The sequence below is a fragment of the Magallana gigas genome, chromosome 7 (assembly GCF_963853765.1).
Source record: "Magallana gigas chromosome 7, xbMagGiga1.1, whole genome shotgun sequence".
Taxonomy (NCBI): Eukaryota; Metazoa; Mollusca; class Bivalvia; order Ostreida; family Ostreidae; genus Magallana; species Magallana gigas.
The window spans coordinates 41,616,669-41,632,813 of record NC_088859.1 but is presented as its reverse complement, the minus strand read 5'-3'; the positions used below and the strand labels follow the sequence as shown (position 1 = coordinate 41,632,813).

The window sequence follows — 16,145 nt, the reverse complement described above, 5'->3', positions numbered from 1 at the left end:
AGTTTGATTCCATTAATTAAGTCTAAGAAAAGTATAATCCCCCATAGTCTCCAGCAATAACAAAAGTAAAAGGTATTAAAGGGCAATAAGTGTCTAATAATGCGTACTACATGATCAACTTCTGCACGGTTGCTCCGTGATTGTTGATTTCCTTCCTCTGTGGTGACTGACAGACATTCCTCTTCTCCCTCTATATGGCAGAACAGGAGAGGAACATCGGGTCTTTGCCAAACTTGCAACGGTTTTTTCACCGTCCACTTCCCGACTGGACCAGTTTTAAGCTGTCCTTTGTAAAACTGTGTAGATGGAAACTCGCAAATCTTCGGGTTCTTTTACATAAAGAAATGTGTTTTAAAATATCTGCCCGTGATAATTAAAAATCAGACAAACATTCTCAAAATGAACGTAGTAAACGTTAATGGTATTTGGTAGGTATAAAACAACCAACCAAAGACATAAAAGAGCTAAAATTCAAACGGTAAAACCTGGTAATATTAAAAAACTACTAACCATTCTGTACTGCGTGTCTAAAAATACGGCACTGTCAGCATATCGCTCAAAGAGCGATTTCGAAAGACCAAGATCCGATGCTTCTGGACAAAGAATGATTGGTTGAAGCTGTTTGTGATCACCGATCAGGACAACTTGGTCAGCTTTCGTGGCGATGATTGGTGCTAGAGTTTCTGGTTCAGTACACATTCCTGCCTCGTCAATGATCAGTTGAAATATTTTTCCATCCGTGGCTCTTAAAAATTTTGGACTTAATGCAGCAGCAGTTGTACAAAAGATGACGTCGTACTGTGTAAGTTCCTCCTGTGTTGCCATACTTATAGCCTTCTTGTACTTAAGTATATCTTCCGTTGCAATGTCATCAGGTGAATTTTTAAATTGCTTTTCATACATTGCTAGCTTCTCAGCATATGGCTTTCCTTTCTTTCGTATTAAGGTATGAAGGGATATCTCATTTAAGTCCGAATCAGGTCGATTGTCTTTACAAGAACGCTGATTGATATATTCTCGGTTTGGTATAGGGTATATCATATTTTCCATTGAGTTCCCATACATTCTTACTATTTTTGGACAAATATTGGGAATTTGTGTTTTCATCCATTCTAAAATGAAAATTAAAAACTTGAACTACTAGCTGTTTAACTTTCTTTTCAGTTAAATTTAGTAAACGATCACTAGAAATAGTTTTGACGTTACATTGTCAAACTGTTTTAAGAATAAATTGAACTGAAACCAATCTTTTATTTTTTCGTAAAATATCGTGTAAATAGGTCCCAAGAAACGTACTTGCTACCAGATCAACCGATTTGTTCGAGGGCCCACAGTACACGACTAGTTTGTGGTCACCGCCTTCCTCTCGGTGCTTGAGATTGATTTGGTTAAACAGTATTATAAGCTTAATGCCAGTAAGAGTCTTCCCTGTTCCTGTCAAATTAAGTACAGTCACAATTTACTTTTATTGATAAAATTAAAATAATTTTTAAAAACAAACCATTGGACGTTTCAGTGATCATTTTAGCTCTACTAACCTGGCGGACCTTGGATGAGTGAAAATCTAGACGTAAGGGCCTTCTTGATAGCTTCTGATTGTTTTTCGTTGTTGGGTTGCATATCTTTACTCTTAACATCATAGCCTATTTTTCGACCTAATCTGCAGTGGGTTTCGTCTGAAGGCGACATTAGATTTTTAAAGTTAGTACGTTTGGAATAACCATTTTACAATTAATGCTCCTAATAAGTCATTTTAAATGAATAAATCATAAATAGTGATAATTTTAATGACAGTACCAAGGCTGGGACGTTTTTCTTTAAGGGCTATCGACCTTGCAAGTGGTGTAGCCTTATCCAATCCAGCAAGAGCCTTTTCTATGTGTCTAAAAAGAAATTTGATTATTCATACAACTATTAAACAAATAAGTTTTTGAATCAAAATTCAAAGTTAAAGGAACATACTTGTCAGCATCTGCCATTGGAAGTATTTCAACAGTACAAGTCAATTTGTCTCTGGCAGACTGATCGATCATTGAATCTGTGGGCGTACAAGCATCTTTGTGCAAATTAAAATGAACTTTGATATTTTCATTTTCTTTTCCAATCTGAAAACATTTCGTTTCACCATGACCAATCCATATCCATCGTTCGTTTGGGGGACATCCAGCTTTGGATTTTGATGGAACTTCTTTGACCATGTCACAACGAATGCATAAAAAATCTGTTTGAAATGAAATAATTCTTTCTTTGTCATCTTTTTTTTCATCATTCCAAGCATACTCTATGTATATGTCTCTTTCCATGCAGAATGTTTTTAGCAGTACGAAACTGCCATCATATCTCTCTCCCTTTTGAAAATTTACTCGCAAATCATTGATAATAATTGACGTTGATTTTGCGGCATTAGTCGCGGATTCCATGCGGAATATCTTTAACCATCTTTGAATATATTCTGACGATGCCATTCTCCTGTTGCCTGCATGTACATTTGAATATACAGCAAAACATCTCACAGGGTCTGACATGTGTTGAATACAACATTTGACGTTGTTCGTTAATTCTAACATTTGAATTTCTGGTACTGGTAACCCTCCTTTCTTTTCACACCCTATCTGTACTGCAATTATTTGACCTTTACTAAATGTCAAACTAAACTCTGATTGTAATTTTTTTATGATACCATTTTTTGATTCAGATGTTACATCAGTGTGTGTTCCTACACATTCGCGACATTTGGCGAGAGTTTCTTTCTCAAATATATCTATATCTAAAAATTTGATGTTTCTATTGACCAAATAATCCAATAATTTTTTCCACTTTTCGAGAGAAAGGAAAATGACTCTTTGGTGAGGATCTAATTTTACTGGTTCTCGTCTAGAGATTGTGCCACCTGGAAAAGATGCATATGCGTAGGGAGAATATAAACGTTGTATCCAAGATAAGGTGAACAACACATCTGTATTCTTGCTCTCTTCGAAATACGGTTTTGACTTCAACTTCAGAGAACTGAATTGAATTTGACCAGAGGATTTTGACAACTCTTTTAATCCTGGAAAGCACAAAGACATAGCATTGTCTGTTGTTGAATTCAAAAGGCTGTGAAACATTATCGGTTGGTTTTGAAGTTTTCGTGCTAAATGCAGAAGACGACATTGTTTTTTAAATCCTCGAGATTGACTATTGATTTTTCTACAAATCATTTCCATCTCTTTCTTAGTGTACGGCGATTTCTCATCATCAATCATGGCATGAACAAGCCTGTTAACTATCAAATCAGCATAACGCCGAATTGGAGATGTAAAATGGAGGTACGGATAAATACCCAAAGAATAGTGGGTTTTGTCATGGGACGCTCCTGAACATTGATATGATGACGTTTCTTGAAATGATATCCAAGAGTCATAAGCCATTGCTTGCTGTGGATGATACTGATCGGTACCAATCCATCTTTCAACATTTTCATATTCTTCTGTTTTGAAATCTGTTTCGATTTTCTTCCATACGTATTTTTGAATTGGTAGCATCTTAGAATTTTGACCGGCAAGAACATTTTCCAATGCCAAAGTGTCATCTGTTGGTAGATTTTGTTGCTGAAGGGAAAGAACAAAATGGCCAATAACAGGATATTGTTGTAACCATTCCCGAATTTTGCATGCAGATGGCGCAGGCTGAACGCGAAGTGGAACGCAATCCGGAAACGTCTTAATTAAGTCTTGTCCAACAGTTTTGTTTACAAGGATCATAAGTTCTTCGATTATATGATGTGCATCAAGAGACTGAAAATATGATTCGCTGCTGGCACTGAGTGGTTCAAACGGAAACGAAAAAACTTTGTTTCCCAGGCGCTCTGATCGAAATATTCTAGAAATATCTCGTAGATAACATAGTTCTTTTCTTAGATCGATGTTTTCATCCTCTGATGATAATATTTCTTGGGCTTTGCGATAGGTGAGGCGCGTTCGGGACTTGATGAGAGTAGGTCTTATTTTGTAATCCAAAATTTTTCCAAGAATGTCAATTCTATAAAAAATTGACAAAGCCTTTCGTTTTTGACCAGGAAGTAGACTACACATATCCGTTCCTATGGGCTCAGGAAGCATGTGGTATGGTGGACAGCCTTCACCTGGATAATATGTTGTTGACCTCTCTTTCGCTTCCACATCGATAGGGTCATCCTTCTTGATATAACTACCGACGTCGGATATATGAACACCTACTTCAAATTCGTTTTCTGAAAGTATCTGCACGCTAATTGCATCATCTAAATCTTTTGTGTCATTTCCATCAATAGTAAACACATTTAAACTATCTGAATAATCTTCTCTATTTTGTTCATCATTTTGGTCTGACATTTGCGATGATAATATTTTTTCTGTTTCCCGGACTGTGTTTTCTTTATACAATGCAGACACGTTATTCCGAAGACAAACAAGCCTGATGGACGTTTGAATATCACTCTTTCCATCAAAGACACCAATTACTGCTCCGAGAGGATACATCCCATTCCATGAGATAAGACACACGAGAAATAAGTACTCCCCACGTTTTGATTGGTCTATTGTTTTCAATCGATCAAAAGTAAGTTTTTTTGTTTGTTTTGTATATTCATATAATTCAACTTGAGACTCTTTATCGCGTTTTTTGCTCAGGATATGTATTTTTGGAACAGTTTTGCATAATGGCTTCATGTGATACATACAAAAATGATCGAGAGTGCAAACCAGAACGGGATGTTTAGGCCGATTTTCATTTGTTTTGATTTGGCCAATGACTTTTCCGTAAACCTTATTATCTCCAGCAGATTGACGTTGTGTCTTGTGTAACTGTTCTCTATATTCAAATATTTCAATTACAACTTCGTCTTGATTAAAAACCTTTCCGCATTTCGATCTTCCTGAAATTTCAATTTCAATGTTATCATTTACAGTTCGACAAACTGCTTTATGTGAATTGAAAATTTCGATTCTACACAGTCTGTATCTTTCAGGACATTTTTTACACAGATCCATGCATTCATCTGGACTACGCATTTCGTCGTATATACTCTTAGCTTTGAATGTCATTCCCGATACACACTCGTCGGATAAATCTAGACCGTTTGTCAACAGGCAATCGTCGATATTTTGTGATTGCTCCTGTGTGTTGTAAACTTTGCAGGAATCTTCGTAAAATGTTTTGCCATCCAGTGGTTCGAAAAGATTTTGCTCATCTTTGTCCATTGAAAAAATATCATCGCCAGAAGAAGACTCATCACCAGAACTGTATCCCGCTGGTAATTCAGATGGTAGTTGGTCGAATTTATCTTCAGTACTTGGTGCTCTTTTGTTGATCGATCTAACAACCTTTGACCGTAAGAGAGGTTGATCTTGTTTCTGCTGTTGACCTTTTAATTGACATTGCTTTCGTTTTTTTCTTCTTGGTTTATAAACGGGTAAATCAAATTCAGTAACATCTTTCCAATTTGTAATGTGACTGGTGACATCAGCAATTACAGAATGAACAGTGGTGGATTGATCAAGATGTTCGTCATTATGTTTCCATTTTGCTAAGTTCAAACAAATCAAGAGATTATCAAATTTTATACAAAAAAAGTTTACTATAATAACATCTAATTACAATAGTCCAATGTGATAAAGAGATGACTAACGTCTACTTCTCCTTTTCTTTTTTGGCAATTTTTCCGTTTCTTTGGCCTGTTCTAGTGACTACAAGAAGAATTTAAATATCTGCATTGAATAAGTTCACATTTAAGAAATAAACAACGTTATTGAGTGAACATGGCGTTATGAATAGCAATTGCTCTGTTGGCGCGCATCATGGAAAATATGCCAGCAGAGCAGTTGCTATTCATAATGCCATGTTCAATACATAATCGTTGTTTATTACTTATATTTGCATTTTACCACTCGCAAATACCCTGTATTAGCCTAGACCTTGACATTAAGCTATTGCATCAAAAATAAACATTCAGACTGTAATTTATCTTTTTAATTCACATAGATTTGTTAACAGAATCAATGATATGTTATAACAGTAATTCCTTTAAAATGTTATTATAAGATGTTTTAACATTAAATACATCAATTTTATGGAGTTGGAGAAAAACACATGATGTATCGTATAGCGGTTAAATCTATAACGTCATGGAAAAGTATATGACGTCACACCTTTATGACGTCATAGTATACAGACAGAGCAATTGCGATTATAGAAAAATAATTGCAGTTCCTCCGTATGGACTTACAGTGGGAAAGAACAATGCAATTGCAAATATATACCCATGTTTGTTGTGCATTTACTGTACAACATAACATTTAACTACCTGAGTAACGTGTTCTGCTAAAGTACCCCTGATCCACTCCTCATCTGGTTCACTGTCACTTTTTGAATCTTCCAGTTCTTGATTCAATCTTGCCACCAAATCCTATAAATCAAAGAAAGGTGCTGACAGCTTCATTACGTGTAACCGTGATATAATTTTTATTCTTTAGGATCAATCTCAGTGGAGTAGCCAAGTTTTTCATGGTTCTTTGGGAAGTGATTTCTTTCGTACTCAGGTTAATATAAAAGTAAATATAAAAGTTAGACACAGCGCCAAGTTCCCATACAACTAGCATTCACCGATTTGAATTGTATCAATTGCTGAACCCGTGCATAGTTATAGTTTTATAGGCGAAAATGGAATTTGAGTAAATTGTTTGAATAAACAAAAATTAATCAGAAACATATTTGTCCTCTGGGAAGCTCATATTACTAAAAATAATATTTTTGTTAAAGAAATTAACGATAAAAAACCTTTATAATCCTTCAAGCTTTTATTGACATCTTGCAGCCTTTGGGTGTTGCAGTTTTTTTTGTATAAAAAAACAGTTAAAATAAATAAAAATTGTAAAATTTCTTGACAAAAATGACGACCACAGAAATGTTTTTTAATCATCGGAATTTAAATCAATTTATGCTTTTTGGTTAACTGATGCTTTCGCAAAATTCTCACAGTAAAATTAGTTACCTAATAAAGCCATTTTCTATTAAATTTGACCAATTTAATGAACAACTACATTAATAAACAAACACACGCAATAAATATGTCACCTTTTTTTGATAACACACAGCATACCTGCATGTGCATTAACTATTGATTATAAAAAATTGGTTGCCATAAAACGCCAGAAATAGCATGAATTTTACTTTGTCATTTGCCTCTTGTGCTTTTTTGATGGCCAGTTCTATGCGTCCGTTCTTCTCCAGTGCATCAGCCCAAAGCTTTGATAGTTCCAATGACTTTGTTTTTGGAAGTTGATCAAAACTGCGACTGACTTTACGAAAAAAGTAAGGATAAACACAAATTAAACCGTTTTTAAAATAATATATAAATCTCGCAAAGAAAAATGAATGTTATGTCCTCTAAAACATGTCGTCATAAACTGTGAAAAAGTATCTACAATATGGAGCACCCTAAGCTATCAGTTAACATGATACTCCCTAAAATTAGTTTTTATGCAATTTATACTTATAAGTATAAAGTGAACTTCGGCCGTTGTTTTAAACTACACGATTATAATTTTTTTTATTTTACAATTCAGGAGACTAGGTGGTTAACGAATTAACCATAATCTCTGCATTAAATTTTGACATGTTTTTTATGGCCAAAAACTAATAATAAATAAAATAATAAAATTCAAACACTTTTAAAGAGACCATAAAAATTGTCAGACCCATCGAGCTCTCTTTAAACATTTCTGTTTACTTGTTTAAAATAGGTAATCCAACAAATCTTTAAGGTGGCACTGTGTTTACTCCTACAAATTATTTTTTTGGGATAACATTTACCTTTATATTTTACTTATTTACCTAGCTACGTATATATATTATTTTTGTAATTTTTCTTACATACTGCAATCATTAGTCCCTTTTTTTACAAGATGATTTTATAGTCATATCACATGTTGAGCATTGCAATTCTCAAAAAGATCCTTAACAATAGCTTATATATGGGATATAAACCTACATCAAACTCTGAACATTCTTGTGAGGCCAAAGAACTGTCCTGGGGCCAAAGTCTTAGCAATTATAAAGACTCATCTGGCTGATTAGTTTCTGAGAAGAAGATTTTAAAGATTTACTCTATATATTCCTATGTTAAACTTTAACCCCCCCCCCCCATTGTGACCCCACCCTACCCCCAGGGCTCATGATTTTCACAACTTTGATTTACACTACCTGAAGTTGCTTCCACACAAGTTTCAGCTTTCCTGGCTAATTAGTTTCTGAGAAGAAGATTTTTAAAGATTTACTCTTTATATTCCTATGTTTAACTTCAATCCCCCATTGTGGCCCCATCCTACCCCCGGGGGTCATGATTTTCACAACTTTGACTTACACTACCTGAGGATGCTTTCACACAGGTTTCAGTTTTGCTGGCTGATTAGTTTCTGAGAAGAAGATTTTTAAAGATTTACTCTGTATATTCCTATGTTAAACTTTGACCCCCCCCATTGTGGCCCCACCCTACCCCCGGGGGTCATGATTTTCAGAACTTTGATTTATACTACCTGAGGATGCTTTCACACAGGTTTCAGTTTTGCTGGCTGATTAGTTTCTGAGAAAAAGATTTTTAAAGATTTACTCTGTATATTCCTATGTAAAACTTCGACCCCCCCCCCTCATTGTGGCCCAACCCTACCCCCGGGAGTCATGATTTCCACAACTTTGAATTTACACTACCTGAGGATGCTTTCACACAAATTTCAGCTTTCCTGGCTGATTAGTTTTTGAGAAGAAGATTTTTAAAGATTTACTCTATATATTCATATGTTAAACTTTGACCCCCCCCCCCCTTGTTGTCCCATCCTACCCCCAGGGCTCATGATTTTCACAACTTTGATTTACACTACCTGAAGTTGCTTCCACACAAGTTTCAGCTTTCCTGGCTAATTAGTTTCTGAGAAGAAGATTTTTAAAGATTAACTCTATATATTCCTTTGTTCAACTTCGACCCCTAATTGTGGCCCCATCCTACCCCCGGGGCACGTGCTTTTGACAACTTTGAATCTACACTACCTGGGAATGCTTACACACAAGTTTCAGCTTTCCTTGTTTTATGGTTTTTTTTTTGGTTTTATTTTTGAAAGTTTCTCGAAAATTTTCATAAATTCCTAATTATCTCCCTTTGCAAAAGGGCGTGGTATTTAATTTTCACAACTTTGAATTCCCTTAGGCTAAGAATGCTTTGTGCAAAGTTTGGTTGAAATGGGCCCAGTGGTTCTTGAGAAGATGTTGAAAATGTGAAAAGTTTACAGACAGACGGACGGACAGACACATAGACGGACAACAGACAAAATGTGATCAGAATAGCTCACTTGAGCTTTCAGCTCAGGTGAGCTAAAAAGTCATGAATATGCAGACTAAGAATCTAAGAATTAGTACTTACTACTTTGACACATTCGGCAAACCAACTGTGTGTGGTTCTAAAATAGCAAACAAACTCTCCATATTTGTTACTGAATGGCTGAATAGTAACGTGTTTATAGGACAATTATTTCAACATATGACTTTTTAAAAATATTTTGATATCGAATTTGGTATATCTTTACCTTTTCCAATAGCTTCCAACCGCTTTGAATAAAATAATTGAATCGCTCTCTGTTTATAAAATCGATGCTGCTAGGGTGTTCTCTGTAGAAACCCAAAAGATTTTCGTAAGAAATCTTTATCTCTAGCCTACATGGCCAAACATTGATGTGTTCTAGGTCTGAATATTCATCGATCATTGTCGATATGTCCCTTAAAAGTTTAATTTTCTTCTAAAAAAAAGAAAGACAAGAAAAACCAAGATGTTGACCAGTAAATACTGTAGCACAGCTACTTATTTTTCTGCGGTTCGATACCAAAAACTAGTAAGGGAATATAATGTTTTCAATTCAACATGATTTTGCAACTAAAAATTGATTGATAAAGTAGTAAAATTAAACTCATTTTACAAGAAAGTTTAGCAAAAATATCCCATCTTGTTGTTTTATCTAAATGGTAATACAACTATATGCTATTATTCAACGTACATTACAAATAATAAAACAACTCATGTGAGTCCAAAATGATTAATCTAAACTTTGTAATTTTCGTTGCTGTTATTGTTTTAGGTATTTTGCGCGCGCAGGCATGCGTTTTTGTATGTGTTTTGATACAGTCATATATTTGATAAAATACAAATAAAAATTATATAAAACTAACCACAAGGATGATGTCAGGATCGAAGAGAAAAGGGATCCAAACACATGATGGGTCTATCGGTTGGGATGAGAGTAGTTTCTCTATTGGGATAAAAGCATTGTATTGCTGAGAAATATAAGATCATTTGTTCATTTCTTTAATTTGAATTTGAACAAAAAGTAAGAATTAAAAGTCAAACCTCTGTAGAAACACTTCGTCCTCAAAAATGGATCATTTTTCTAATGAAAAAAAACCCATTTTATGTTAACATTGTGAACATTTTGTTAAAAGGTTGTAAATGTTATTGTCAATTTCATTATTATCATTAATACACTCTAGTTAAATGTTGCCTAAACATAGTCGACCAATCTCGGAAGAACGTAACCCACGAAAAGAAAACTTTATAAATATAAAAAAAGGAGAGCAAAGATTAAAATGCCTAGCTGGTGCAAGTATTCACTTTTATAATTTTTGATTTTTTATTTTGATTAAATAATAAAAAGCAAAATATATTTTAACAATGATCATGTTTTAGGATGCATTTTTATTCAGAATGCTTAATTATCCCACTGATGTTAACGTAAAACATATAATACCTTAAAGTTTCATTTTGCACTTTCAAAAATATAGGTCAATGATCTACTTTATGAGTTAGTGGTCATGTAATATTTTTTGATGAATTTTGAAGATATTCTTCAAAAACTAAAATATAATAAATACAACTTTCTTAATTGTAAAAATATTTCTAATAAACTTTTTGAAAATAAAAAAAAACTTTTCTTTCTAAGCAACAATCCAAAAATATGCAGTGATTTCCTCTATCTAATTTATAAAAACAACCTTTTTTTATTCAAAGTTACAAAGAAAGTTATTGATATTTTATTATTGAAAAAAAAACCTGATAACAGTGACTGATTTATAGTAAAAGTAGTAGACGAACGGTAATTTGCTGTCAATTAGATTATATGAGGTCAACAATCAACATTTTTAGATATATGTTCTTTTGAGCATTGTTTTGGGACTTTCAATCAAGTATTTGAAGGAATAAGTGAGATAAATCAACAGAAAATCTGCATTTTTATTGAGATTAACTGATAAAATGACGAACTGATCAACACTTATCTTCTGCCATCAAAGTGCTGCCATTTTTGTATAGTGGCAAACTAAAAAAAACAATCTAGCTAAATGCGTCATCTCGAACCCAAAATATTCACCGGGGAAACCTATTTTCAAAAATCTTTATTCAGAAATAAACATACGTGTACTTACCCCCTTGTCATTTATCAGGTTCAACAAAATCGAACAATGTCTGTAGATATTAAGTGCAGTATCTTCCTCCTCAAGTTCACTGTAATATTTCTCACCAGAGCTGTACAACTGCCACGCGTATGCCAAAGCTTGCTCTGGGTCATTTTTCTCCTGAATGTGGACAAGACCAGCTTGGAAAAAAATCATCCAGTTTTCATCAAGTTGCATTTTATCTAAAAGGTAAAATATACTTATTAATTCTGAAAGACTTTAATTAATTTAAATTCTCTATTATCTGCATATATCACACAGACTTGTATATCAACATCGTGGAATATTGCCTTTTTCATTATTTGAGATGACTGTAAATCTTGGACGGTAAGTCTTATAAAAAGGCAATTAATCATAAATGATATCATTCATGATTTCAACATTTTGACTGAATCATTAAAATCCTGATCGGTTTTCTAACTGCGAAAAATTGTGTGGCTCTCTAAAATGAATTTAATAATTTTTAATAATTTTTATATTGATCGACGTATCAAAGGAAAAATTGACCGGAAAAATTCATCAATGCGCGTAACACATTGATAAAAAAGTTTTCCCGTCAATACGACGACCAACAGAACAATCATTAAATTTATTTCTTATCATTTATCAAAACATTTTCAAATCATAAAATGTGAAGTGTCATTGATCAAAAATGTAAATAATGTACATGAAGCGGCGCGTATGAATACAAAACTACAACAGCAACAATATTCAAAAAGGATGCGCCTTCAGATGAGCAGAGCTACTGAATTTAAAGGATTTAACAAAAATAGAGAGTTGAAATCTAAACCGGCTGACTTGAAAACGGAAGGGAAATATATGCAATGGCATGTGATGTAATTGACTGTGGAGCAAGATTCGTAAAAACTGGTTTTAATGTGAGTTAAATCGCAGGAACATGCGCGGATCCAGAATTTATTTCAAAGGGGGGGGGGGGTGGGTCCGAAGGATAATTGTGTTTGCCCCGGGGGGGGGGGGGTCTGAGGCATATTTGGGAGAAATTTATTATGTTCATTGAATAAATTTTCATTTTCCGGGGAGTAGGAGTCGAGGATCCCCCCCCCCCTTTTCTAGATCTGCGCATGTGAAATACTGTAGATTGGCAAATAATCACGATGGTTTTAATTTCACTTTGTTCGCAATTTAATATTTTCCCGCGAAATTAAACCCATCGTGAATACTATTATTAGTTTTCAAAAACTTTTCAATGCTTATATTCTGATTAATTGATTTTCAAGCAGGGTGAGATTAAAACCATCGCAATTGGTACTTTATTAGAAATCGTGAAATTTTAACACCGTGGAATTAAAACGACTTACAGTATGCAACTGTGCATAACCATACAAGGAGACGCGATCGTGGGCGAAAATAGTTGTATGCGCGAATTTTGTATATTTTGTTGTAACTACATCTGTACGATAGCCATATATCTACCGCTTGGAATACGCCGGTGGAGTTGATGCACTACTCATAGCTTTGTATTCTCTTTTGAGAAGTGGACAGGCATAGCCTACATCCACTTCTCTTCGTAAACCCTCATAGTTTGATTCTGGAAAACGTGTAAATGTCGGAACCAAAGACGGTTTACGCTTCGACCAATGTTTCGACTCCAGTTTCCCTTAATTTTCGTAAGAGACCTACTATTTCTACATTTCAAACATTATTGCATCCATATATCAAGAAAATCAACACTAACCCGCTGTCAAATATTAAAAAACCATCCGCTAAACTCAGATATTAATTTAAGCAATTCAATTTAACATATTTGTATTTGATAAAAAAAAAATAATTTTGTGATGGAGCGTCTTTGTTTTGTATAAATGTTTACTGTTTTTGGTTATCTTAATGATAGGCGGAGCCTGATAATGCCCCAACCAAAAAAAATCAAAGGTTGATACATAAAGAGTCTATTGCGAATAACAAAAGAATTTACCTATAGGGTAAATAAATCACTTTTGAAAATCAAAGTATTTTTGTTATTTTCCATCGTACATTTTTCTAATCTTTTTTGGGAATTTGCATTTTGAACTATCATATTGCTCTTACAACTTTGTTATGAATCTTTAAATTTGGCTGAAACAGCATTTTCTTAGTAAAATGGTGCATTTCTGCATGGTTTTTGCAGAACGACCTGCCCCATTACAGATCTTGAATATTTTGTTCATTTGTTCAAAGGAATAAATAAAGATATAATTGTTTTCGAGACACCCCAGCCCTGGGGTCGAATTTTGCAAGAAAAAAAGAAAATTCGGAAACTGATTTCTATCAAAGTGATCTATGTTTACATAGAAAAGTTTAAGTTCTGGATAGCTCCGTAGTTTAAAACGCTGGCTATGTCACACATGATGTTTTTGTGCCCTGGTTCGATTCCATCTGTAGGCATACATTTTCTTTTTAAAAAATAAACGACATTTACAAACATTTGTATATCTAACTTCGATCTTCTACGTTAAGGTATCCCACTCCCCACGTTTTGATTTCATTGTGCAGATGTTCATTATATTTATGGAATATGATTTTGTTAATTTAAACCTCACAGAAAAAAATCATCATTTCATAATTTCACAGCATTCATAAAGAAAATCCATTTGAATTCAAGAAACAAGCAACAAGTTTTGGGAGGAACTATTTTCTCGTCCGGAGGGTGTTTTAGTCAAAAATGACAGAAACAAGCAAATTTATGAATTTTCAATATACTTTTCATTTTATCAATAATACTTTATTCAATATTCACATTTTTAACATTTGATAAGTTTGGATGTGACATGTTCTATAGGTCCTGTATGACTTGTACAAAACTAAATTTTGAAAGGGTGATAGATGTTTAGCATAAAATCATGCAAACATATAGAAAATGTCCAATTTTTTAAGCCAAATTTTGCGAGAATATTACCTTTGAAGCCATATATCTAAAATTTGACGTTACAGACCCCATGATTTATTATGTCAAAATGATACTGAATACAAATCTTGGCAAATTTGGATTAATCTTATAAAATTCATGATATTCAAAATGTTTTTAGTTTAAATCAAATTGTAACTATTATAGAAATTGTCTATTTTAAGTGCAAAAAGGTGACGCAAAAATTTTGCAGCTTCGTACAATTTCTTTTCATAATCCCTCTATTCAGCGAGACCATTGTGCATAATTAAAAACAATATTTCAAGAAAAAAGTTTGCTTAATCAAAAATACTGACAGCAAATCCTAATCAGGCTTAAATCGCATTTTAGATGCAAAAAGGACAAATTAAATTGAATTGGCCATAACTCAGAGAGATTAACACTGACCTCCAAATATTTGGTATTTTTTAAAGTGTGTTTTGTCTACAGATTTCAATGATATACTTCTCAAGAAATTCTTGATACAAGAACATTGAGGAGTGAGATACCTTAATTTCACATTTGCTCTTTGAATTAAAGATATCAATGGAAAAAAGTATATATAGTTAACTACATGTAAAAGCAATCAACCGGAACTATACCTTAGTTTAAGTACGCTTTGTTTGAGGACAAGAATTCACTCTGTGTTACTCGAGACAAGTGCCACGTAGAAAAATAATGCCGAGCAAAAACTGCTGTGTTTGCCATTCAAAATCAACTCTATAAAATGGTACCATGGTGATTCTTTCCAAAGAACGTGTGCATTGGCGACATTATATGTCGGGAATGCAGGAGAAAGGTTTAGAGAAAAGAAAAAAATGGGGTTGGGTTAGTTAGGGTTTTCAGTTCCCATGGGTCTCTTGTTTAAAGTATACTGGAAGCGCAGAAATTAGCACTCTACACATCAATATGATACAATCTTAATATGTTGAACCATATTAATGTGTTAAGCAAGGACATTATACCCGGAAATGTGAAGATCCAGAGTGGACAGCACACATTAAGAGTCTATAATGGTCAAGAGATGAAGACCATTGGTACCTGCGAAATTACCTTGACCAATCCAAAGATTGGAGAAAGTTATGATGAGAACTTTGTCGTTTTCAGTAGGGGTTCATACCCCATTCTGGGCTCAAGCACACGTATGAAATTAATTGCTGTACAACATGATAACATCATGGCTATGGAGGACTCCTCTAGTGATCGGCATCTCTCTATGGAAGAAATTGAGAAGACATCTTCCCGGAAATGGACTTTTCACTGAACAAGTACATCTGGAAGTAGATGATACGGTTCCCCAAGTAAAACTTACGTTGGGACGAGTCCCAGTCGCAATCAAACCCTTGCTACAGCAAGAGCTTAAAATACTGGATGGGTTACAAGTCATATGCATTGAAGCACTGAACCAGCCAACTGACTGAGTCTCGAGCCTCTTAGCATTCAAGAAATCTAATGTCAAGTTACGTATTTGTATAGATCCAAAGCCTTTGAACAAGGCCCTGCTGCGCAGTCATTACCCACTTCTGATAATCGAAGATGTATTACCGGATTTAGCAAAAGCACGTATCTTCACAGTTTGTGATGTGAAGAATGCATTTTGGCACGTTGAGCTTGATGAGCCGTCCAGCTATCTTTCAACCTTCGAAAATCCTTATGGACGTTATCGCTGGCGTCGTCCACCATTTGGGATCTCACCAGCGCCGGAAATATTCCAGCATCGATTATAACTAGCCATTCAAAACTTACCTGGTGTTAA

The 16,145-nt window shown here is 34.3% G+C and overlaps 1 protein-coding gene across 3 annotated transcripts in view; it reads right to left on the bottom strand.

Annotated features, from left to right (window-relative positions):
* The window catches only part of LOC136270275 (3'-5' exoribonuclease HELZ2-like), a 58,579-nt gene that overhangs the window by 3,096 nt on the left and 39,338 nt on the right, over positions 1-16,145 (bottom strand). For 2 of the 3 annotated variants that reach the window (XM_066067463.1, XM_066067462.1), the window contains exons 12-25: positions 11,479-11,690; positions 10,409-10,448; positions 10,231-10,310; positions 9,594-9,803; positions 9,431-9,467; positions 7,189-7,316; positions 6,323-6,424; positions 5,648-5,705; positions 1,963-5,545; positions 1,798-1,883; positions 1,539-1,676; positions 1,297-1,434; positions 511-1,112; positions 108-329 (exon numbers count right to left, since the gene is read on the bottom strand). In XM_066067463.1, the coding sequence (XP_065923535.1) occupies positions 108-329; positions 511-1,112; positions 1,297-1,434; positions 1,539-1,676; positions 1,798-1,883; positions 1,963-5,545; positions 5,648-5,705; positions 6,323-6,424; positions 7,189-7,316; positions 9,431-9,467; positions 9,594-9,803; positions 10,231-10,310; positions 10,409-10,448; positions 11,479-11,690 (5,636 nt within the window). Of the gene's footprint in view, positions 1-107; positions 330-510; positions 1,113-1,296; positions 1,435-1,538; positions 1,677-1,797; positions 1,884-1,962; positions 5,546-5,647; positions 5,706-6,322; positions 6,425-7,188; positions 7,317-9,430; positions 9,468-9,593; positions 9,804-10,230; positions 10,336-10,408; positions 10,449-11,478; positions 11,691-16,145 lie in introns of all 3 variants that reach the window. The other variant, XM_066067464.1, reaches the window with a different exon arrangement.